At 41.1% G+C, this 25,165-nt stretch overlaps 1 protein-coding gene across 1 annotated transcript in view; it reads right to left on the bottom strand.

The window, feature by feature from the left end:
- Srpx2 (sushi repeat containing protein X-linked 2) overlaps window positions 1-23,152 on the bottom strand; it is a 31,634-nt gene extending 8,482 nt beyond the window's left edge. The window contains exons 1-7 of the mRNA XM_090326040.1: window positions 23,080-23,152; window positions 18,924-19,004; window positions 7,117-7,308; window positions 4,203-4,379; window positions 3,585-3,711; window positions 3,298-3,419; window positions 280-459 (exon numbers count right to left, since the gene is read on the bottom strand). Coding sequence (XP_090182166.1) covers window positions 280-459; window positions 3,298-3,419; window positions 3,585-3,711; window positions 4,203-4,379; window positions 7,117-7,308; window positions 18,924-19,004; window positions 23,080-23,152 — 952 coding nt within the window. The remainder of the gene's footprint in view (window positions 1-279; window positions 460-3,297; window positions 3,420-3,584; window positions 3,712-4,202; window positions 4,380-7,116; window positions 7,309-18,923; window positions 19,005-23,079) is intronic.
- Window positions 23,153-25,165: the final 2,013 nt, after the last annotated feature.

The raw sequence follows: 25,165 nt of genomic DNA, 5'->3' as shown, positions 1-25,165 counted from the left end.
ATCTTGCATTGTAATCTTCTAGGTTAACCCTTCCAATTGTTTATCCCTTTCTGGGGTGGTTGGATGTGGTTCTTGAAAGAAACTTAGAGATATTTAAGACCTTGTTCTGGGAGTAGGAGTGTTTTCTGGGAGGAATGTTGACTCTTAAAATAGATTCTTTCTTAGGGTCCCCATTCCCATATCATGCACATTGCTATTAGGCACCTGTGTCATGAGGAGGATAATCCAAAGTATGTTTGATCAACATGGCTACCATCCCCATTCCCTGGTTTCACTCACGAGTACAGATAGGTGGTGATCCTGACCACTGGCGACTGGACTGGCACACACGAGAAGGGGTCCCTTGCCGCTCATAACCACCATCACAGTAGTATTCACACGTGGCCCCATAGTTGTTTCCTGCTGAGGTGCAGGTGAGGTAGCCATGCTGTGGTGGTTTTAGAATGGGGCAGCGTCTCACTGTCAGGGAGGAGCTCAAGTTAGGGTTTACAGTATCTCTTATCAGCAGGAGAATGCTAAATAGGTGCACATTTTGGGCTTTCTAGAACAGGAGTCTTGGGGTGATCAGCGTGAACACCTTCTCTGTTTTTCTTTCTTCCTTTTTCTTTTTTTTGGTCGGTTGTGGGACTTGAACTCTGGGCCTGGGTGCTGTCCCTGAGCTCTTCACCTCAAGGCTACCGCTCTAACACTTTGATCCACAATGCCACATCCAGTTTTCTGGTAGTTGATGTGTCAGGATGGCCGAATGATCTAAGGCACCAGACTCAAGCTCTGACTTCCCAGTTTTCTGGTGGTTAATTGGAGATAAGAGTCGCACAGGCTTTCATGTCTGGATTGGCTTTGAACCTTGATCCTCAGACACCAACTTCCTGTATAGCTAGGATAATAAGTATGAGACACCAGCTCTTATCCTTTTTCTATTTTTCTGATGGCTAATGACAAACATTTTTCCTCTCCTAAGAAATTAAATTTGAATTGCAGATAGAGGTTCATAAAATCTGGAAACACGAGTGAACAATCATATACATCATTAAAAGACTATAAATCCTTAAAAGAAAATATTGTCATTTCTTTTTTCAGAATTTATGGACTCCCTGTGTAATGACTGCCACCTTATAAACTTATTTTACATTGCTGGGAATTTGGCCTAGTGGTAGAGTGCTTGCCTAGCAAGCATGAAGACCCGGGTTCAATTCCTCGGTGCCACATACGTCAAAAAGCTGGAAGTGGTTCTGTGACTCAAATGGTAGAGCACTAGCTTTGAGGAAAAAACCCAAGGACAGTGATCAGGCTCTGAGTTCAAGCCTAGACTGGCAAAAAATATTTTATGCTTATATAGGATTTTACTATGAAGCTCAGTGTGGCTCAAAACTTACAATACAACCCAGGCTGACTTTGAACTTATGATCCTCCTGCTCCAGACTCCCAGGTGCTAGGATACAGGCATGAATGCATCACTACCCCTAGCCAGAATTACTTTTTGTGTGTGGTATTGGCATTTAAACTCATATTCTTAAATTTGGTACAGGCACTCTACCACTCTCCAGTCCTTTACTGCTCTTGATATTTTTGAGATAAGGTCTCACTTTTTGCCTGGGCATCTCTGGACCATGACTCACCTATTTCCCATCATAGATAGGAATGATAGGCAATAAAACACAATGGTCAGTTTTTTCCACTGAGATGGAGTTTCATAAATCTTTCCCCATGGGATGACCTGGAAAAATGATCCTCTCAATCTCAGACTCAAACATAACTGGGATTACAGGCATGGCATGAGCTACCAGCACCCAGTCAGAATCATTTTTCATATTTTAAATGAGTAATAGGAGTCTTAAATATACATAATCAGAAGAATGAAGCAAATCTTGACATAGTCTTAGAGTAGAATGATATGCTGGCATTAAAATTTTTCTGAAGAGGAGCTGGGAACGTGACCTAGTGGAAGAGTGCTTGCCTAGCATGCATTAAGCCCTGGGTTTGATTCCTCGATACCAAATACACAAAAAAAGACAGAAGTGGTGCTATGGCTCAACTGGTAGGGCTAGGGCCTGAGAAAGCTCAAGGACAGTACTCAGGCCCTGAGAGCAAGTCTCAGGACTGGCAAAAAAGAAAAAGAAATTTTTTTCTGAAGAATTTTCAAAGGATATGCACAAATTACTTAAATTTTAATTAAAGGTGAATATAGTTGATGTATGGTTGAATATACTGTATAATCTCAACTATTTATTTGTGGTAGTACCAGGATTTTAGGTCAGGGCCTCATGCTTGCTGGACATGCTCTCTGACACTTAAATCACTTTTGGCTTAGTTATTTTTGTCTGTTGTGGGATTTGAAGTCAGGGCCTGGGCCCTGTCCCTGAGCCTCTTTGTGATCAGGCAAGAGTGCTACCACTTGAGCCCTGTGCCACTTTCAGTTTGTGAGTGGATAATTGGCGATAGGAGTCTCACGAGGACTTCTGCCCGGTCTGACTTCGAACTTTGATCCTCAGATCTCAGCCTCTTGAGTAGCTAGAATTACTGGCATAACTCACTGGTGGCCAGATTGCCTAGTTACATTTTAGGTAGTGTCTTGTGATTTTTTTTTTCCTAGAGTAGACCTTAGACTTCAATTCTCATATATATGCTTTCGACCTACCTAGATTTACAGCCATATGCTATTATACATAAAAATAATTTTAATGGACATGTGCTCTAAGAACCATTAAATTTAACATCACCAACATCAGTAGCATTAGCAATATGTTTTTAAGTATGCATAGAGAAAAGACTGGAAGGAAAACATTGAAAGGTTAAGAGTAATTGCATCTAGAAAATGGGGTACTTAATCTTTTCTCTTAAATATATTTATTTTTCAAATGACTAGCAATATACATGAGTTATTTTTATAATAAGAAAAGCAAAACAAAAGGATGTGACATAAGGCAAAGGGGAAGAAGGCAGCCAGCACCTTCCATTTTAGCCCGGGGGGAATGGTTGAGAACAAAGACTAATTAGATTTGAACATTTAAAGGCCCAGAAGAAATAGATAGAGTCTCTTTGTCAATGTATCTAATGTCAGGAGACTAAGAAAGCCTCATTGGCAAGCCAGGGCTTCTGTGACATATGCATGAACATGCTCTACAGACTTCCTAAATGAGCCTGTTTCATGAACTTCTTTTTCCATCTCACAATATAAAGGAGGTATGTGTTTGTACATGTTTCACTTATAGAGAGGACAGGGTTTTGGTGAGCTTCTAGAAGGTGAGGATAGAGAGGAAAAATGAACAATGAGAAAAATGAAGAATTCTTTCTGACCTTGTACTTTCACAATGAATTTGCAGCTGGCTCGATTGTAGGCACGGTCGTAGGCGGTATAACGAATTACATGATCTCCTTCAGGAAAATGAGAACCAGGCTCAGGGCCTCGCAGGGTCACCCTGAATGAGAGAAGAGTGAAATCTCTACTGAGGAAAAAGACTCTTACAACTGAGGTCTGAGGCACTTTGTCCCTGTAGCCCTGGACAGTGCACTTTCAGTGTGGGCTGCCTAAGAGACAAGGAAGGAGGTAGTGGGGCCGAGAGGCATGTGCCACTCAAACTTACCTGGTGATGGTACCATCTGCTGAATCTTTCACTAAGGGTGGGTCCCAGTACACTCGAGCAGTCAGTTTCTCTGGCTCTGCCATCTTCTCACGTGAGTGGGGACAACGAATCTTGGGAGGATCTATGTCTTTAAAAATGAAAAATCAGGGTGCCGGGAGTTTGGCCTAGTGGTAGAGTGCTTGCCTAGCATGCACAAAGACCTGGGTTCGATTCCTTGGTACCCCACATACATAGCAAAAAGCTGGAAGTGGTGCTGAGGCTCAAGTGGTAGAGCTCTAGCCTTGAGAAAGTCCAAGGACAGTGCTCAAGCCCTGAGCTCAAGCCCAGGACTGGCAAAAAATAAATAAATAAATAAAAATGAAAAATCAACTGTTGATTTGGGGGTCCCCATGTTCTTTTAGAGGGAATTCACTGAAGAAATAACACAAAACACTGGATAGTTAAATTGAGAGTTTCAAAGAAACCTGGGAGTATTTCCTGGGAAATACTTATTGAGACCTCACTGCCATCCCCTTAGAAATTAAGAAAGTTTTCTGCAATTAATATGCCACATCTTTCGTAGACATCATGTTGGGGTAACTCTGTGCAACAGGACAACTGGAAGCAAGCAGCATTTACCTACACATACAGGCTCGCCTCCACTCCATCGTCCATCTTCCATACAGATTCGACTGCGGTCACCTTCCAGGTGGTAGCCACTGGAACAGCTGTAGTCACAGCGGGAGTCAAGAAGCACCCCATTTGTGCAAGTGTAGGTGCCGCTAGTGATGAATGGCAGCGCATAGCATCTCATCTCTGCGAGAGAATCAAGTGGCAAGCTCAGTGGCCCTGTGATAGTAGCTGGACATCTAGCACAGGAAGAACCGTATCAGAGAGTTGAAAGTACAGAAATTCAACTGCAACTGCCCATATATTTTTGTACCTAACTGTCTTTCCATCTTTTATTCTTTTTATTTTCATATTCTGAAGTGGGGGGGGGGAAGGGGAGGTCTCAGAAAAGTGAATTTCTTGTCCAAGTACATAAACATCAGACCTCAGTTTGCATGCTAACTCTATCTCGATTTGTTTGATAGCTTGAAGAAGTTGTTTCCTCTTTCAGTGTTTCAGTGCTTTTGTGGATACCTCTTAAGGTTGTTGTGCCTCAGCAATTAGCCTCTCCCTCCCTCCCTCCCCCCTCCCTCACTCCTTCCAACTCTCTCTCTCTCTGTATCTCTCTCTGTCTCTCTCTCTGTCTCTGTCTCTGTGTCTCTCTCTCTCTCTCCCTCCCCCCCTCTCACTTCTCTTCTCACTCCCCCTCTTTCTCCAGCTTCCCCCTCCCTCCCTCCTTTCCTCCCTACCTTCCCCTCCCTCTCTTGGACAAATTAAAACTGAACTATGTACCACATACATAGACAAAAGCTGGAAATGGTGCTGAGGCTCAAGTGGTAGAGCTCTAGCCTTGAGAAAGTCCAAGGACAGTGCTCAGGCCCTGAGCTCAAGCCCAGGACTGGCAAAAATAAAAAATAAAAAAATAAAACTGAACTCAGTGCTTGGGCACTGTCCCTGAGCAGTTTTGCTCTACTACCTGAGTCACAACTCCACTTCTGTCTTTTAGGCGATTAATTGAAGATAAAACCTTTGGACTGCCACCCTCAGATCTCAGCCTCCTGAGAGTAGCTAGAATCACAGGCATTAGCCACCAGCTTCCAGCTCATTTTCTTCTCTTGCTCCTCAGATGCTATCTAAACTCGAGCATATTCAAAACTGAGTATTACCTTAGAGCTTGCACAGACATTTCTTGGGTGAGGTCACTTACATGCCAGAGGAGGCTGGCTATCTGTTCATGTGACAGTACGTGTCAGGCTAATCCTTGGAGAGCCAGATAGTATTTGACAAAGGAGCAATCTGGGTACTTTAGAAAACAAATATGCCAGTGACTGCCACCATAAATTATTTGTGACTCATACTTGCCAAAGTCTTGTTTGAGATAGTTGATAGAAATAGGCCATATTTTTTAGGCCATCTAGGCTCTAATTATACATAAAGTTCAAGTGTTGGAGTTTTGATAAAGACTCTCTATGAGCTTTGTTCATTTAATTTCTTGGCTAACTAGAATCAAAGCTTATTGCCTTTGTGTTTTTCAGTACCTGTTATGGAAGACCTATGCAAAAATTAATACCTTGAAATCAGAACCAAGAAAAAAGATTTGTCTCTTCAAAGGACTCTATTAGCTTATGCCTGTAATCCTGGCCACTCAGGAGGCAAAGATCTGAGAATTACAATTTGAGGCTAGGAGAGGCAGAAATGTCCGTGAGTCTTATCTCCAATTAACTACCCCCAAACCAGAAGTGGAAGTATGGTTCTCAGGGACAGCTCAGGGCTGTCCCTGTGGGGTTCTGTGGCTAATGCCTGTAATCCTAGCTATTCAGGAGGATGAGATCTGAGGGTCAAGGTTCAAAGCCAGCCTGGGTACAAAAGGACCTGAGACTCTTACCTCCAATTAACCTCTAGAAAAATGGGAAGTGGGTTTTGGGTCAAGGGTAGGGTGGTAGCCTTGAGCTGAAGAGCTCAGGGACAGCACCCAGGCCGAATTTAAGCCTCATGACCCACAAAACAAACAAACAAACAAACAAACTAATTAATTAATTTGGAATTATAACACTTTGCAAGTGTTGTAAATTCTAAAACAACATAATGATAGTCACCCAGAGCATTGTGGTAACTTCTATCTTTCTATCAGGCTTCTTTTTTCCATAGCATCTTCTCCTTTCCCTGTGAGTGAGTGGTACTCCTGTATCAAGTATGTATTAAGGTGACATTTATGTTCACACATGTGGGTTCCTATACTGTTAGTCTATAAGCAGTGTATGTTGATAAGTAAGTTTCAGAAGGGACTAGTACAGAACTTTGTACAGAGGCATGCTCTATAAACAGCATTTGGACATGACCAATGGGTAGACAAAGTTCAGCTGTTAAGAGGAGGTAGGCTTCACAGCTTGAATAACAAGTTGGGAACTGAAAGCTATACATGTTTTGGGGGGTGTGTGTGTGTGTGTGTGTGTGTGTGTGTGTGTGTGTGTGTATTATCCTGCCCCTATTTTAGCCTCAGGAATCCTTCTTTTTTACTTTTGTAAGAAAATGAAGACTACCAGATGTTTCATAAGATTCAGTGGCAAGACCTATTAAAGCTGAAGCCAGTTTAGCACCTGACCACAATTGGGAAAGAATCTTAGATTATATATCCTTGGGAGCTCCAGAAAAAGCTGTGGCCTACATCAGGCCCCAGAGCCAAGATTTAGCCTCCCACATGCATTTCTGGTTTTCCTGGGTCTGAGGGTTTGTTGCTACTTAAATTACTATATCCCTTGGACAATAACCACAGTAAGAGAAAATAAATTAGAAGGTTAGGATGAGGAAAATCTCTGTTGGAGGCCTATGGAAAATTCCCAATTTTACTTGAAAGAAGGATTTGTATGACTTCACTTATATACCCTCAGTGACTGTCTGTCTTCTCTCTTCCCCATACATCAGCATATGCACATGTACAACTCACGCCTACAGTAGGCAGTTCCAGACCAACGACGGCTTGGCAGGCATTGCACTGATCTCTGACCAATCAACCGAAAGCCTCTGTCACAGGAAATTTCACACCGTGTGCCCAGGCTGCTTTGGTAATTTCTTCCCCTTGGTGAGTAGCATGTAGCTTCTCCATCCTGGATATTTAATGTGTAACACCATCTGGGGACTGCAGCAAGAGAAAACAAAAGTAAGTGAAGAGTATAGAAAATAGAGTGGTGTTGGTGAAAAGGCAGGCACAAACCAATAGAACAGAATACATAACCCAGAAATAGACTCACAAATAAGCCAAAATGGTTTTTTACAAGTATGCAAAAATAATTCAATGGAGGAAGACAGCCCTTCAAACAAATGGTGCAATTGGACTTTCATATGCAGAGAAGAAGAAAAGAAGAAGGAGAAGGAGGAAGGAAATAGGGGAATGGGGTGAGGAAGGTTAAAGAAGAAGAGGACAACATGGAGTGGTGGGGGAAGGAGGTAGAGAAACACAATCTGCCTTATACCGTATACCAAAAATATCTCAGATGTTAGAATCAACTAAGTATGTAGAATAACAAAAGAACACTCAAAACTCAACAGTAAAAAAAGCAAAAAACTGTTATAAGTTAGAAAAAAGATATGAACAGGCATATTACCAAAGAGGATACACTGTTGGTAAATAAGCATAAGAAAAGGTGTTTAGGCTGGAAATGTGGCTCAGTGGTAGAGTGCTTGCATAGCATGCATGAAGCTCAGGGTTCCATTCCTCAGTGCCATATAAAGAGAAAAAGCTAGAAGTTGTGCTGTGGCACAAGAGGGAGAGTGCTAGTCTTGAGTAAAAGAAGCTCAGGGACAGTACCTAGGCCCTGAGTTCTAGCCCTAGGACTGGCAAAAGAAAAAGATCAGGAACAGCACTCAGGCCCTGAGTTCAAGCCTCAGGCCTGATGTTTACATCATTGAATTATTAAGGAAATGCAAATTATAACTACAGTGAAATACCATTAACATACCCATTAGAATGACTTTTTTCTTTTTAAAATTATTTTTTCATTTATGTGGTACTGAGGAATCCAATCCAGGGCTTCTTGCGCTCTAAGAAAGCACTCAACAGAAAAAGTGGCATATTCATGTCACCCCAATTATGGCGAGTAGCATAAATAGGAGGACTTACAGTTCAAAGCAACTTGGGTGAAAACCAAGACCTTATCTCAAAAACAACTAGAACTAAAAGGGCTGTAGATGTGGTTCAAGCAGTAGAGCATTTGTCTTATAAACACAAAACCCTTGAGTTCAAAACACATACTGCCAAAAAAAAGGATTTCACTTATATGATACACACTACACACACACACACACACACACACACACACACACACACACACAATAAATTTATAGGAACACATATATGCAAAATGTAGGGACAGAGTACAGTTTAGTGATTGCCACATATCAGGGGTAGATGTAGGAAGTAACCTCAAAAGGGCAGCACAGGGCCAGGTATTGAGGTGATATAACAACCGCTTTGCATTGTGGTGATAGTTCTCTCATTTGTGAAACTCACAGAATGGTATACTAAAAAGTAACTTTTGTCTGTGTAAATTTAAAACATTAAAAAACGTATTAAAATATAAACTAGTGTTAGGTGCCACAGGCTTGTGCATGTAATCCTAACTACTCTGGAAATTGAGGTCTGGAGGACCATGGTTCAAAGCCCAAAGTTCACTAGACTCTATCTCCAAAATAATCAGCAAAAAGCAGAGCTGTGTGCATGACTCAAGCGGTAAAAAGCCAAGTGAACATGCAAGCTGAGCAAACACAAGGTCTTGAGTTCAAATCCTAGTACTGCCAAAAACGTAGAGAGAAATGAAATGCAATATCAATGAAGACTCCTTCAGAATGAAAGTCTAACAAAGTTCAGTATTGGGCAAAAAAGAAAGAAAAATGAATAAAATAAGGCTGTTAAATCATAAAGCTCTGGTAAAGATGCCTCAATTATGATACAAAATAAATCATCTTTCATCTGGATCAGACCTTATAGAAAGACATATAAACAAATGGAGGTCCACCTTCCCTAGGATGTTCACAGGTATGACATACATCTGTTTGCTTAGGGTTGGGAAGTCTAAAATGCCATGAGAGCTGATTTGAATCCCACATTTAGTAACAAAAAAGAGGGACTTTTAACACGACGTCATGGTATCACCAGCTAAAGGTTAGAGCCTTTGCTTGGGTACAGCTAGAAAATGAAAACAGATGACAGTGAGAAAATGATTTTTCAACCAGGGGATTCCAGTGTTCGTTTTACATCTGTGGCACTGACAGGGGCAACATCTGGAGACACCATCTCTATGTTATAGAGTCTCTTAGGCACTACAGCTGCAAGGGCTATGTATGAAAAAGGCACTGCACACATCATCAATACCTAACATGGGAAGGGTTGAGACGTCAACAATCACTTCAGTTCTGTTTTATTTCTTCTCATATTCTATCAAGGAAAATATCCATCAAATTGAAACTGAATGGGGAAAGAAGTTACAATGGTAAAGGGACATATAAAGCTAGGGAAAATGCTGAGGCATTAAAAGAGGATCAAATACTGTCAACAAATTCAAACTTGATGGCCCAGGGAAATCCTGGGATAAGGACAGAGAAGTGATGATTCCTAGCTGCTCTCAAGAATGAGGAATGAGAGTTGGGGCTTGGCCCCTGCTACTTTCATCATTGCTCCTTGGCCCACAAGTTCACCAGCTCCACCCTGTAGCAAGAAAACGCAAGGCCGGAGGGCCATGACTCAGCAGAAGGAGAAGCAGCTTCTGCAGCAGGTGGCACTGGGACTGGTGGCCCTGGATTTCCTGCCCTATGTGCTACTGTGGGCTCTGTAGCAGCAGCCTGACTGGGATTGGGGGCTCGGCTGGTTCCTGTGGCCAGTCAGTTGGTCTCACAGTGTTTGAGGAGGCAAACCGAGTTTTTTTAAGAAGAACCTGGACTTAGCCCCCGGAGCTGTGAAAGAAAATTTCCCAGGCATCTGCACACTCCTGGACCTAGGGAGCTGTTGTCATTTGATGATGTAGCTGTGAATTTCAGCTGGGAGGAGTGGCAGAATCTGGACAATACTCAGAGGACCCTGTACAGAGATGTAATGCTGGAGACCTACAGCAACCTAGTGTCATTAGGGCCCTGTGTTCCCAAACCTGTATTGATTGTCAAGCTAGAGCAAGGTGCAGCACCATGGATAGGAAAGTGTTCTGACAAGAATATCACAGCCATGCTTCCAGAATCTTGTGTTCCTGATCAGCAGCAAGAAAGAACAAAAGGATCTCTGGCACCGCAGACACTCAATCCAGCAACCTTGCTGCCTGATCCAGACCTGGAGGCCCTGTTGCACGACTGCTAAAAGATACTGGCACAAGTCCATGGGACAAGAGAGGACTTGACTGACCAGCCACTACCAGATGCTGACTTTGTATGGTTCACAGATGGGAGTAGCTTTATCTCCCAAGGACGCAGTCCTTACAGGCCTTACAAGTTGATTTGTGGACATGTTCATCGTCTGGTTTCCAGTATCCTGGCACTGAAATGTACCTGCACTGTGATACTCAGCACTCCAACCACTGTAAAAGTAGTAAAAAAAAAAAAAGACCTACTGGATTCATCACTCCTGTGGAGACAGCGTATAAAGACTTTGGACTTTCAGATTCCCAGAAAAACGGACTTTAACATTATTTGGTCCCAAAAAGGATGTTTGTGTGTCACCCTATGTCACTTTTGAGCAAACCATGCTGGAGTAATAAAAAATTAAAATAAAATAGTCTGGCAACTGTCAAGAGGAGACTAGTAAAACAACAACAACAACAACAACAACAACAACAACAACAACAACAAAAAGACAGGGGTCCTGAGGATAATATAAAAGGCTGTACAACTGGTCCCCCTGGACAACTTCTCTAATCTCAGCCATTATTGGCCCACTGGTAATTATTGTAATATATTGTTAATTGCCCCTTATGTAATTAATGCGATGTTATCCTTCGTAAAAAAAGAGGGTTGGAGTTATCAAACTGATAACCCTACACACCTCTTATAACCCCATTTATACTGAGGTAAATAGTCAAAGATTTGACTAGACTAAAAAAAAAAGGGGGGGGGGAATGAGGAGCATAGAAAATATCTATATATTTCCTATAAACCTATGTTAGCCATTTGTATTTTTATACTTGTATTCATTTGGATAGTTATACTTGTATTTCCTTAACTTGCCTTTCTGCTTCTGTATATCTGCTTGCTAAAACTCTGAGAAATGCAACTGCTGTCCTTGTGGCTAATCTACAACCACCCATTTGTCCTTGGTTCCCAGACTGAGCTACACTGTAGTAAGGAGTATACACATTCCAAGCCGAGACGTAGATATAGTAGCCATCTGGTACCTGCAAGATTGGACCTGCGAGGGCCCGCAAACTAGGGCAGATGTCAACCAATCACAAGCCTGTCACCATGGAGATCCCCCTAGACTCATATCTGGCCTAAAACCATCCTCCTAAAATGACAGCCAGCTAGACTGACCAATGATTAGCCACGACCCCTTTCCTGCTTTGTATTGCACCAATCATTTAGTGGAATTATAGTATAAAATTCCCGCGTGGCGTATTGATTTGTTGCTATTACTTGCTGGGGCCTTCCCCCTACCAAAAAATGTATAAAAGGGGCTGTAATCTTGTGCTCGGGGCCTCTGGTCTGCACTCGACTATCAGTGCGCAGAGACCCGTGCTCGAGCTCGTCAATAAACGACTCATTGCAATTTGAAGAATGAGGAATGAGTAGGGCTACTAGACCAGTAGAACAGGAGGAAGGTAGGTAGATTAGCTTTTCACGTCAGTGATGAGGATGAGATGAAGTAGGACAAGATAGATAACAATACAGTTGGAGATTGATAACTACCTGAACAACTGTACCCAAAGAATGCCAATAAAAACCTGAACAAGTGATATGGTTAAACACAGCATGAAGAAAATGTCTGCTAGGAAACAGGATAATACTGAGTCCTGAGTCTTTTCAGTTACACCATCTTGTAGAACACTCTTGACCATACTATGAGGTAAGCGGGTGCTTATCCTTATTTTTCAGATAAAGAAGTATTTGTTCAAGTCCTTGCACAGGTAGGGACAAATTTGGGATCGGAACCAATGTTTTTTCTGCTCTATAATTCATGTTCTTTCTAAGCACAAAATATGCCACTACTATTTCAAAATAAATATTGGCCTTTTAAAATAGGTCAATAAATCCACATGGATAAAACTCCCTATATTATATAAAGTTACATAGTGACTACTTGGAAAGTTGAGATAAGGAGGCTCAAGGCCAGCTCAAGCATATATATGATACTCTTTTTCAACCAGTAGTTTGGACAGTGGCATGCACTTATTATTCTATTCATGTGGGAGTCTAAGATTGTGAGGAACATAGTTCTATACCAGCCTGGGCTCAAAAGTCCATGAATTTCCATCTTTAATGCAAGAAATTAAATGTGGTATCACATACCTGTCATGTCAGCTACTATGGCAAATGAAAAATAGGAGGATTATGGTCAAGCTGTATATACTGGATTCTATCTCAAATATAAGTGTAAAACAGACTTGGAATGTGGCTCCACTCTAGAGAACTTCCCTATTGAGTAGGAAATCCAGAATTTAAACCATAGTATTATACCAGAGAAAAGCTACATGTCAAAATGTTTTCTCCCAGTTCTACTCCTATTCCCACCCTCGCTTAGTTCCTCCCCAAAGAACCAATAAGAATATTTTCTTTATGGTATAATACAAACTTTTGACATCTTAAACACACAGACTAATATACAATGCCTACTGTTGTTTAATTATTTTTGTGGTTCTGGGACCTTGCTCATGCTAGGTGATTGCTCTGTAATTGAGCTAAAGACCCACCAATTAAAAAAACAAATGGTGTATTTTAGAGACCTTTCCATATCATAATATAGCTAGCATAGCTAGCTTATGATGTATTTTAAAAGGAATAACATTAAAAAGTACTTAGTACAGTAACTAGCACAAGGTAGGTGTTTTCCAGGGTCAAAACACTGGAAGCATTCTCTTTTTAGTGGGTAGAAAGAAAAAGTTCTGAAAGTGAGGTCAAAGGTCCATAGGCAGTGACTACCTGTGCAGGGTAAAAGTAAGTTATAAGGTGAAGAGCTACCAGAACAATGAGTGATTGCCTCAGAGAAGCATTTCTGACTCTAATAGAAAGCACAAAATTAACAAAATGATAGCAAACCACAGAGGCAGTTTTCTTTCAGATAAAAGGTGTCTTACTTGTTACCACTATTTATCATTTCAAAAACAGTTTCAATTTTAATGAAAGAGGTGAGATGGGCATGGCTTTGGAGTCATACCGACTTGAATTTAAATTCCTGCTCTGTCACCTTTAAGCTCTGTGACTCTGAATTTAACATCCCTGTACTTACTTTCCTGACCTGTAAAATGAAAGATAATAATGGCTGTGGTAAGAATCAAATGCAATTGTATGTGGCAAATGTCTAGTTCTATGAATGCTAGTCTCTATATCAGTGTCTGGGTTTGAGCCACTGTCTCATCCATTGTCAAGCAACAACATGCTGTTCTGCGTGTGGCTGAGACACAATTGCTATTTAGAGACACTATCTCCAAATTACAGAAGTTTTTAAACACAACAGATGGAATGTTGATGGATCTGAGCTCACCAAGGCCTTGCCACGGGGGCTGTGATCTCAGGTTACACTTTTCTTCTTGACCACTCCTTCAACTCCATATCATTGACAACCTCCTTCAGTTTGTTTAAGACAATCTTTTTTTTTTTTACTTTTTTTATTGTAATTAGTAAAAGGGTTACATGATATTTGCCAGATAGAAGGTGCATTAATTCACATACATTGAGACCCTTTCACATGTCTTGGTACCCGTTTCCCTCCCCCCCCCACACCCCCCACCCGTCTTGGTTTTCCCCCCTTCCCTATCAAATTTCAAATATCCAAATACAAATAAATTCAATATATCAGATAACAAAGTGAGATACTATACCAATATGAGATAACCAAGGGACAGCAAAGGAGATGAGAGACAACATAGTACATTAAGGACAACAATCATTCATTATATGGCTTTTGTTTAAGACAATCTTAAACACACCTGTAAGACACTAACTTTCAAGGCTAAAGGCTTCTGTGTAACTTGTAATTTTCTTTTCTTTCTTTTTTGCTCAAGGCTAGTGCTCTACCACTTGAGCTAGAGCACCACTTCCAGCATTTTCTGTGTATGAGGTGTTGAAGAATCAGAGCCTCATGCTTCATGCATGCTAGGCAAGCACTCTACCATTAGGCCACACTTCCAGTCTCAGTAACTTATATTTTTCTAAAGAGCTTTATACTATTTAAAAAAATCAGTGAGTCAGGTTGATGTTACTAATAGCACTGTTATATATCCTTCAAAAGTATCTTCTGGAGCTGGAGGTTCAGTGGTAAAGTACTTGCTTAGCATGTCTAAGGCCCTGGGTTCAATCTTCAGCAGCGCAAAAACAGTGCCTTCTACATTTGCTGTTTTTTTTTTTTTTTTTTTTATTAATGACTCTTGTTTACAGTGTTCTATAGTCTGGCTTCTCTGTTCAGGATGCCAAGAGACATCATCTAGTTTTTCTTTTGATAATTTTTAAAATTTTAGTAATAGCCAGCAAACTCCACTTATGTTTATATAACATGACACATAGTCAATCTTAGCTTTTGTATCAGAAGTATGCATTTAGGCTATAATCACATATTGAACACCTAGTTTTTAAATGGCTTTGCAAGAGTGGCATATATGGATCTTATTTTACCAAACACACAATCATTTTGTTGAGAGCAATACATGACAGACCAAAGAGGCAACTCTCAACGAACATTGATTTCAGATGCACATAGTAGAATGGATGAGTGAGGGACAGCTTTAAGTGGGCTAAAGCATTTTGGGAACAGTGTCGACTACCCTGGCTGAAACATACATTTCATGTGTAGAGAGGGAAGCTAGAATGATGATAGATTTTGATTTAAAATATTTGGGGCCAGTAGTGGCTTAGTGGAAGGTCCTTGCCTAGCATGCATGAAGACCTGGGTTCAATTCCTTGGTACCCATATACACAGAAAAAGCTGTAAGTGGTGCTGTGGCTCAAGTGGTAGAGCGCTAGCCTTGAGAAAGTTCAAGGACACTGCTCAGGTCCTGGGTTCAAGCCTCAGGCCTAGCAAAAATAAATAAAATGCTTGTAGTAGCCTGGCACTAGTGGCTCATACCTATAATCCGAGCTACTCAAGAGGCTGAGATCTGAGGATCACAGTTCAAAGCCAGCCTGTGCAGGAAAGCCTGCGAGACTCTTATCTCAAACCAACCACCAGAAAACCAGAAGTGGCAGTTGGGCTCAAAGTGGTAGAACATCAGCCTTGAACAAAAAGAGCTCAGGTATTGTGTCCAGGCTCTGAGTCCAAGCCCCATGAGTGACCTAAAAATATAACTAAACTAAAATAAAGTATTTGCACTAGGTTTTGGGAATGGAGCAATATGTGTCAGACAATCAAGTTAGTAGACAACTACCATTATATGTGGATGAGACAATCATTTTAATACTATGGATTAATAAAGAAATGACAGACCTTGGTGAATGATGAGTGGGATATGATGAGTAAAAGGGGTGAGGGCTATTTGAAGTGACACTGAAATATTCTGAGATGTAACTAAGAGAATAACAATATCATTGTTAGAAAAAGAAATTCACCTGGCAGAACATTTCTCAAACAAGATGAAAAAATTTGTTTTAGACATATCCAAATGAAATGGTTTAGGAGCAGTTAGAAATGTTGCTTGGGAGCTGAAAAAGTCAAGTGTGCCCAGAGTCACCCCGCTCTCAGCCCTTTCTCTATTGTCCCCAACCAGACAGCCATTCTCCTTTCTTGGCTTCAACTATAATAATAATAGTGCAATGTCATAGAGCCCAAGGAAGAAGTGTTAAGAAGAAAGAAGTATGCTTACTGTTGTTGGAGTGAGGACACACTGGGAGAAAACTTTGGTCTTCGAAGAGATGTGGGTTCAGCTTAGAGATTTGTGGGTAAGTGGGAAAAAGACTGCAGAGAGGTTAAGATATAATGGGCCCTGGGCCAGAGGCAGTGGGTATAGAGGCCTGGCAGTGAGAAGGTAAGGAGATGGCAGCTAGAAAGGAGCATAGGAAAATCCAGATCTTTGATCAAGCACATCTCTGTGGAAATTATTTTCTCAAAGGTCGCCATTTACTTCTTTCTTATCACATAAGATGGCTGTCTGCTTTCTCTGTAACATGATATGTTTGCAAAATTTGAAAAAAAATCAATCTCTTATCTTTTCCACTTTCCTATATTCTTTTATTCAATGGCTTTTTTGATATGATAGACACTACCCTAATCTCCTTGCATGTGTCTGGCCACTAAGTTGCTTTCCCCTACTGACTTCTATTTTCTTACTCATATCTGAAGATATCTTCTAAGGCTTTGATGTTCGCCTTCTAGTTTCTCAGACAGCCCATCCGTGTAAGCTGCAACTCACAGATCTCTGTCTTTTCTCTTTCAACTGCCTATGGGCTCTTTACAAAACCAATTCTCTTTTTTAACCTTGTCTTTCTTGGAGAGTTTTAAAATCCCTTCAGGTATTCAGACTGGATGTTTTCAGACATCAGTGTCCTAGCTTCATAGTACATCAAATCTGTCTTGTCATCTCCTTCTTTGAAACATCTATGGCGTACTTCCTTTTTTATCAGCACTGGGGATCATGCCAGGCAAAGCACTCTACCACTGTGCAATACCTCCAACCCCCCTTGGGGTACATCCTAACTCTTCACTTCTTTGCCACTACCCTCAAATATATCTGGAAAACACTGCTTTAACTTGCTCCTGGAGAGTTCTTCTGCCTCAGGTTCTACTCTAACCCATATTTTCTGAACAGAATAACCAGGTTAGTGCACATTTCGTGTTACATTCCTCTGCACAAATACTTGATGGCTACTTTTAGCTCTAAGCACAACAGCTAAACTCTTTTGCATGGCTTGGATAAACATAGAAAATACAGAATCTGAAATGGAAGGGATATGAGGCATCACTTGGTCTAACATTCCACTCATTGCAGAAATTGTTACTCAGCATTCTTCCGGCTTCTTCTTAGAAAGGTTCCTGGATCATGGAGCTTTTCCTAAGTTCATTTCTTTTTTTTCCAGTCCTGGAGCTTGAACTCAGGGCCTGAGCACTGTCCTTGGGCTTTCTCAAGGCTAGAGATCTACGACTTGAGCCACAGCATCACTTCCAGCTTTTTCTATGTATATGGTACCGAGGAATTGAACCTGGGTCTTCATGCATGCTAGGCAGGCACTCTACCACTAGGCCAAACTCCTGGCTCCTAAACTGATTTCTTTATATGCAACTTTGTTCTTTACAACTTCTTCTATATCCCATCATCTCCTGCAGGAAGGCTGGTTTCTTCTTAGTTCTTCCTTTCTGTCTTAGAATAATTTTTATTTTATTGCTGATCCAGGGACTTGAACTTAAGGCTTGGGAATTGTTCCTGAAGATTTTGTACACAAGGCTAGCACTCTACCACTTGAGCCATGGTTCTAGTTTCTGGATTTTGGTGGTTAATTGGAGATAAGTGTCTCATGGACTTCCCTGCCTGGACTGGCTTCAAACCACAATCCTCTGATCTCAGCCTCCTGAGTAGCTAGGATCATAAACATGAGTCATAGGCACTCAGCTTTCTTGGGCATCTTCTCCGACAAATACTCTTTCCTTTCCTTTCCAGCTGTCAAAATCCCACTCATTATCCAAAGCCTAATTTCATCTTTCATGAACTTTTCCCTGACTTCTTTGTTTTAATCCTTATTGTATTCAGTGCTACCATACTATTTCACACTTCATTGCCACACATGTGCTATATTTTTTTTCTGGTATTGGGGATTGATCTCATATCCTTGAGCTTGATAGGAGAGTGCTCTACCATTTAAGCCATACACCCAATCTTTTTGTTTTTAGTCTGCTTCAGGGTAGGGTCTTGGCTTTTGTTCAGGCCATCCTTGGACTGTCATCCTTCCGTCTTCATCTCCAAAGTAGAGCAGCTTGAATTATAGGCACATATCACAGAACCTGACCCTAACATGCTATTTTCATCCTCCTTTTAACCCTGACTGTAAGTCTATGGTTTGTGTCAATCATAGACCTACCTTACATAGGATTAGGCAATACTTAAATACTAAAAAGAAATGAAAAACCATCAGGCTAGGGAGGTGAAATCACATAGTAGTAACTACAGATATTATTGCCAATCTGTTAAGTGTAGTGATACATACCTATAATCTCAGTACCAGGGTGACTGCTGCAGGACAGTTGTGATGGTTAGCCTTTGTCTTATTTTAAAATATCATCAAGTGGTAGAGAACTAGCCTTGGGAACAAAGAGGCTCAGGAACTGTGCCAGGCCCTGAGTTCAAGCCCCATGTCCAACAAAAAATAATGAACTATCCAGGCTGGGAATGTGGCTTAGTGGTAGAGTGCTTGTGGTCCTGGGTTTGATTCCTTGGCACCATATAAGCAAAAAATAAATAAAATAGGAAAAATATATCAGAGCCAAAATATAAAATTAAAATGAAATATCAGAGCTCTTGATTACCTGCACTGTAGTTTTGGTATGTATGAACCAAAGCCTGGGTGAAGATGCTTTAGGAATGAACACAGGTCTTAGGCTAGAAAATAGCCTTCATGAGCCTGAGAACCAGTGAGGATTACCTCGGTAGTCCAGCGCAGGGGCCTGCGGGACCTCTTCTGCATATACTTCATTGTTGCTTTCATCTGGATAGTAGCCAGAACCTAGAATGAAGATTACATAAAAGTGATATATCATATATTGGTTTCTTACTCAAGTGATTTCAGCCCTACCACTTTGTCTTCTCCTGCAGCTGTGGTACTCTGTGCCTAGGGAACCAAGTGAGTTGTAAAGTCATAGAACTACAATGGGTGACCCTTACTCAGAATATTAAGTGCATAGAGGGTGAGTTCATGTTTGGGATGGGGCTCACTGATGACTCTAGAATAATTCTTGTAAAAGAAAAATTGAATTTCTTCTTGATCATCCATCAATCCTGTCAATCTGTGTTATAGTCCATCCACTTACATGACCCAATCCACGAGTTTTAGTGAGTGAGACACTAATGATCAAATTCTGAGGATGAACTGTCATTCCTGGTAGGAGGGAATAAATAGAGTCTAAGTTCTTCTAGCAATAGGCCTGCTGAAACTCCTTAGAGGGAAACAATAACTCAAACACCCATTACCTACAGGGCATGTGCAATTTTGGCACAAGATTGTTGTTACTGGCTGGGAGTGTTGAGGAAAGAGAAGAAGAAGACTTAAAAGGGAATGGAAACAGTCTCTTGAGCGCTTTGTCCTGGTGAAAAGAGGTTAGTCTTTAAAAAAAATTTCCCCAATGCTGAGAAGCAAAGTCCAAGCTTTACATATGTTTAGTCAAGTGCTCTGCCATTGAGCTGCATCCTCCGGCCAAGGTCGAGCCCTTTTATAAATTTCCTGTCTAAAGGACAGGAGGAACTTTAGCAGGGATCTCTGCTGCTGAGCTAGAGAACATTCCTATTTAGCTCCATTCACTTAAGTGGCCAATCCCCGGCAAGACTGTGGCTGTGTGAGAGACTAAACAGTATGTTCCACCAGACAGCAGGAAATCAGTCATGAATACGAATTAATTGGAAAACAACTTGGTCTTTTCCGGAGCAGTTTCTGGAAGCCCTTCTGAAGCTTTAATGCACCCACAGTAGTAGGGCAGCCTACAGTGCTGGAGTCTGAAGATAATTCTCCACTTGCAGGAAAGGGTGTGATTCCAGGATAAGGCTGGGTTTTCATGCTGGAGCCCTTTAGCCTGCATAAACACTGAGACCACAAGCTAGTGGCCTTTTATTTGGGTAGAGGCACAGCCCCCCACACACTAAAAGGTGGAGCAAAGGCTTAGATGATGAACCTCCTCCACTCCCCATGGACCCAGGCTGGGGGTGTGTGTGGGGGTGGTTGGGAAACCAGTCCAACTTGGTGAACAAGGGAATGAATCAAATTGAAAGTTTGCCTTATGAAATCATGTTCTTGTTGGTTTACCCTCATTCCAAACGAAAGAGTTCATTTCTTTTCATCTTTACTGTTTTCCCCATTTCAGTCCTTCTGACTTCCCTTTATTTCTCCATAGGCTCCTTGCTCTTTCTTTTTCCACATGAGAGGAATTCTTGCCAGCTGTTTCATTTTAGTGTTAGTCTTAAAGCCTTACAGCTCTTGTAAACAGGAGGCCATATGTGTGTAATTCCCTAAAGTATGAGGACTCCCCAGGCTTGTTACAGTGTTAGCTTGTGAGGAAATGCTCAGCAGGGAGCAAACAGCTGTTTACCAGAAAAGAAAACAGGAGTATCAGAAGCCTAGGGCTGGGTAACAAGAACAACAACAGTAATGACATGTAGTGCCACCATCACTCAGCTCCTCCTCTGTGTGAAGCATATGTTATCTCATTATGTCAGCAGAACATCTCAACTGGGTAGATAATGTTAATGCTCTCCAATGTACAGATGCAAAAGCAGCCCAGAGGAATGAAAGGAGTTGCCCAAGATCTCCTAACTAGTAAGTAACAGAGATGACATTTCAACCCAGGTCTAACTGTCTTAGGTACCAACCTGACACTACCCTAAAATAGTGGTACAGGTTCCTTTTTATAATATCTGACAGAAATAAAATAATAAAATCTTTCTCACAATTCCACCTTTTTTTACTTTTTGTATGTATAGGAAGGCCACCAAACATTTTATATCTTTCCAGAATGACAGAGAATGTGGGAAAACTGAGGGGAAAGACTTAATCAGATAACTATAGATTCCACCAAGGCATGGAGTTGTTAAATCTGTGCTAAGTTTCCTTTTGGTCAGTGCTACCTTAGCACTATAAGCCTTTCCATTTTTCCTCTTTGCTTGCCTACCAGTACTTTATGCATATGTTGGGATACTGAGGTGGAATATAAGAATGAAGCTAGAGGGGTGACTTGCTATCTCATTCTTTTTTATTGTGTCTCTTAGGCTACATAGAAGAGGAGGGCAGGGGAATTGAATGTTTCTTTGCATCAATTAGTGTGCTACAGGATTCTTCCAACTTACCTAGCAAGTTAGACCTTGTAAGCACTGCCCTGCATGAAGGGTATGTCTGGAAACGTAATTGCTGTCTGAAGACTATTTTAAGATTGACATTTATGCTGGGTTTATGATAACCAATACAGGCTGACTTCCTTCCTGGAGTGTACAGATATGTCAGTGTGCATTTTAACCCCCTCTTTGCTTCACTAATATTCCTAACCTTTCACACACCATGCTGATTATTCCACACCCTTTTCCTGATTATATCTGAGTCCACAGTTGGCTGCTTTCCTTGTGTCATTCCCACATGAGCACAAAGTCATAGAATTGAACAAAAAAGTCCTGGTGCATAGAGAATGGTCAATAAATATGTATTAAATGAATGAGTGAGCACCAGGGACTGAGCTAGATGTGGAGAGGAAAATCGTAAGATCTTTCAGTCTTTCTCATCATGTAGCCTCCTAAGGAAAACAAAAAAGGCCATCAGCGATCCTTCAGCCTTGACTCCTTGTGATTCATGTGAAAGTAGGGAGTACAAGTTTCCAGACAGCCCTTTCGGGACCTGAAATAAATCTTAAGTTTTTTTTTTTTGTTAAAACTGCCTTGAATACAGAACTCCAACAGCTTAATATTCGTCCTAGGAGAGGTAAAGACCTTTGCATGCAATGAGGTCTCATACAGGTGTTCAAAATTGGGTTTTGAGACATCTGATCTCTACTTCCTTAGTCTTGTGGTATTTGCCTGGATTTTGGTCTTCTGTGATTGATCTAAAGCTGAGGGGTGGTTAGGGAGGACAGCTGCATAATTATCTCCTGGAGACTTAGGGCTCTTTTAACCCCAAACAGTGTGTACTTTGCCAAGGGCTTGGTTGGAATTTCTTAATTTCAATGTCAGCTCTTGTGCTTTACCCCCTACAAAGCCAGGTTAAGCCAAAGAGGGGAAGAAGTTTGCATATTTGTTTGAAAGCTTGATGCAGCTGTTCCAGACAAACAGAGCTATTGCCAAAAGCTTCCACTAGGAGCTAAAGGCAAGTGGAAAATTTTAGCTGCAAAAATTGTGGCTGTGATGGGAGCAGTTTGTTATTTACTCATCTCTGGATATTTTCCTAACCCCATTGGTTGGGCCTGTCTCATTTCCCCCTCCTCTAGACCCTGTGAATGCAGACACTGAAGACCACAGAATATTCTTAGCACTTGGAATGCCAGTGGCACTCCATCAAAAACTTCTGTATGCCAGCTCTTTATGTTATCCTCTCCTCATCCCACCCCTCCCCTTTCCCTCTCCTCACTGAGTCCATTCTTGTCAACTCCCTATGTCTCCAGGGGTGAAGGTTAAAATGTTCAAGAATCCAGAAAGCTTCTTTCTGAAATAAAGAACAAGCCAGCAGAAACCCCGGGAATTTCTGATTATGAGAATATGGTCTGTATTACCATTAACTGCATTGGCATAAAGGGGCTATACAAGCCTCATAAACAATGTCTGGGAGAGAAGAAAAAGGAGGGAATGAGGAGAGGGGAGGAGTAAGAAAGGTTGCCTGTCTCCTTTATTTTTTCCAAACGAGATATGTAGTCTGAATCCTATTTTTGTGATTTTAATGAAAGTATTTGATTCATAAAAGAATTAATATTAATAAGGATATGACATAAAACATTCTTAGAAAATGGTTTTCAGGAAGCTTAATAGCTTTTCTTCACATCGAAAATAAGGATATCCTAATGTAGTCTTACCATTTCCTCCCTGGAAGTTGAGAGTCAACAAGTCCTTAAACTTACCTGCATACCATGTTGGTGTCACTGCTGGAGTTAGGAAGAACAGCAGAGAGAGGACTCCTCTTGGAGTAGCCATCCTAGAGGGAGAATTAGGAAGATACAAATAGAGATATGTGGCCAGAAGTATCAGGTAAAGGAAAGTGATTTGCATAAATTATCCATCTATGAACTTCCAAAAGTAAGAGGAAGCAGAAATATAAGATCTGTGAGAAAGAAGAAAAAATAGTGAATGAATGCTTGTGGTATCATCTCCCTCACACAAAGATGTCCCACTTTATAGTATAACAAGATTGTTATCCTAAATAATTCATCCTCAAATGACTGGTGGTATCACATATAAATGTTTCATGGTCCAAGTTACAGGGAAGTACACTGAAGTAGACAGACTAGGAAAAGGCTAGTAGAAAGTCACATAGAATCTTACAGTCCAAAGACTGTCAGTTAATGGGCTTGGCCATTCAGGTCATATTTCCTAACCACTAATCTGGGAAAACATTAGCATAGATAGTCTAGACCTTAAATTAAAAAATTTGGACATAAATCCATTTCTATTTCCTAACTGAAAAAATCCTTATTTCTTTGAGCATCTCTTTCTTAATCTATAAAATGGAAATAAGAGTATCTACTTGAGCTGGGTATTGGTGGCTCATGCCTGTAATTCTAGCTACTAAAGAGGCAGAGCTCTGAGGATCACGGTTCAAGGCTAGCATTGGCACTAAAATCTGTGAGACTCATCTCCAATTACCCACCAGAAAACTGGAAACAGTGCTGCGGCTCAAGAGGTAGAGTAATAGCCTTGAGCTGAAGAGCTCAGGGACAGTGCCCAAGCCCAGAGTTCAAGTCCCATGACCAACAAAAAAAAAGTATTTACTTTGTCGAATATAATTTTCCTAGCATTGAAGGAAGCAGTCAATATGTACTGACTTTGTACTGGGCAGGAGGGAAAGTTTACCTTGCCTAGTCTCCCAGGCAGTAACTATACCTTGGCTTTTTCCTAGCTTTGGGGTTTGAGATTTAGTGGTTGGTAGTAGCTTTTGGTTTCCAAGTCCAACCTACCTTTCTAAGCCAGAGGGAAGACAGAGAGGATCCACAAAAGTGAAGAGAGGATGAGCAGGCTCCAATTACCTTCTCATTTCCCATCTTGCCCTCACTGCAATGGGATGAGAGCTTTTTGTGGCTCCCAGTTGGTAAGTACTTCATAAATGGCAGTGCTAAGGTTTGCTGCCTATTGGTATAAATGGGCCACTGGACCTTAGAACAAACACTGTTTCATCTACATGCTTTCAATGAAATGCCATGCTCAGATGAGGAGTCAGTGTCAAAATAGGAGAAAAAAAAGGATGGAAGATTATGGCCACAGTCACTGAAGGGGTATCAGAAATATAAGAAGGGCAAACATTATTTTGTCAAATAATCACTACTTGGTTTTAGATAATTGTTTTTAACTTAGAGTGGCTATTAAATAGGAAAGAGAAAATTTCTTTGTAAGCTACGAAAGATCAGTAAAGTGAAAAGATGTGGAAACAATGCTAGAAAGAATAGAAAATCTGACAAGCGTAGAAGGAAAGTGAAAGATTAAAGTAGAAAGAAGAAACAGAAAAAAAGAGGTGAAGGAAGGAATCAGGAAATTAATAGCTAGATGTTTATCATTGACACTTCTCTACATCCAATCTTAAACCAGTTGCTTTGTTCTGAAGAAATGATTGTCCTTTACCAGACTCTGTAGCCTGAATCTGTGGCCTCTTACCTGCTCACCTCCCCTTCCCCAACAGTCCCCAGTCTTATACTGAAAATTTGACTCAGAGATGTGGGCCAAGAAGGTATTGGGAACATGTGTCTGCAGCCAGGTCCATAAATGAAAGCAGCATGCTCCAATTTCATAAAACAGCATCTTCCTTTCCTTTCCCCCCAGCCCCCAGCTATGCTGTCCAAGTCCTGGGTCTCTTTACCCCTCCATAACTGTGAAATGAAGGTCATGTGGTGTGAGGGGTTAATTGCAGTTCTTACCTGTTGTATTGTTTGTGTGTGTATGCTCTTTTTCGCTCTCCTTTTTCTCCTTGCTGTCTGCTCCTCTCATCAGTCAGGGAGG

This window comes from Megascapheus bottae, chromosome X (genome assembly GCF_031878675.1).
Source record: "Megascapheus bottae isolate mThoBot1 chromosome X, mThoBot2.hap1, whole genome shotgun sequence".
Lineage (NCBI taxonomy): Eukaryota > Metazoa > Chordata > Mammalia > Rodentia > Geomyidae > Megascapheus > Megascapheus bottae.
This window is presented reverse-complemented; position numbering and strand designations above follow the sequence as displayed.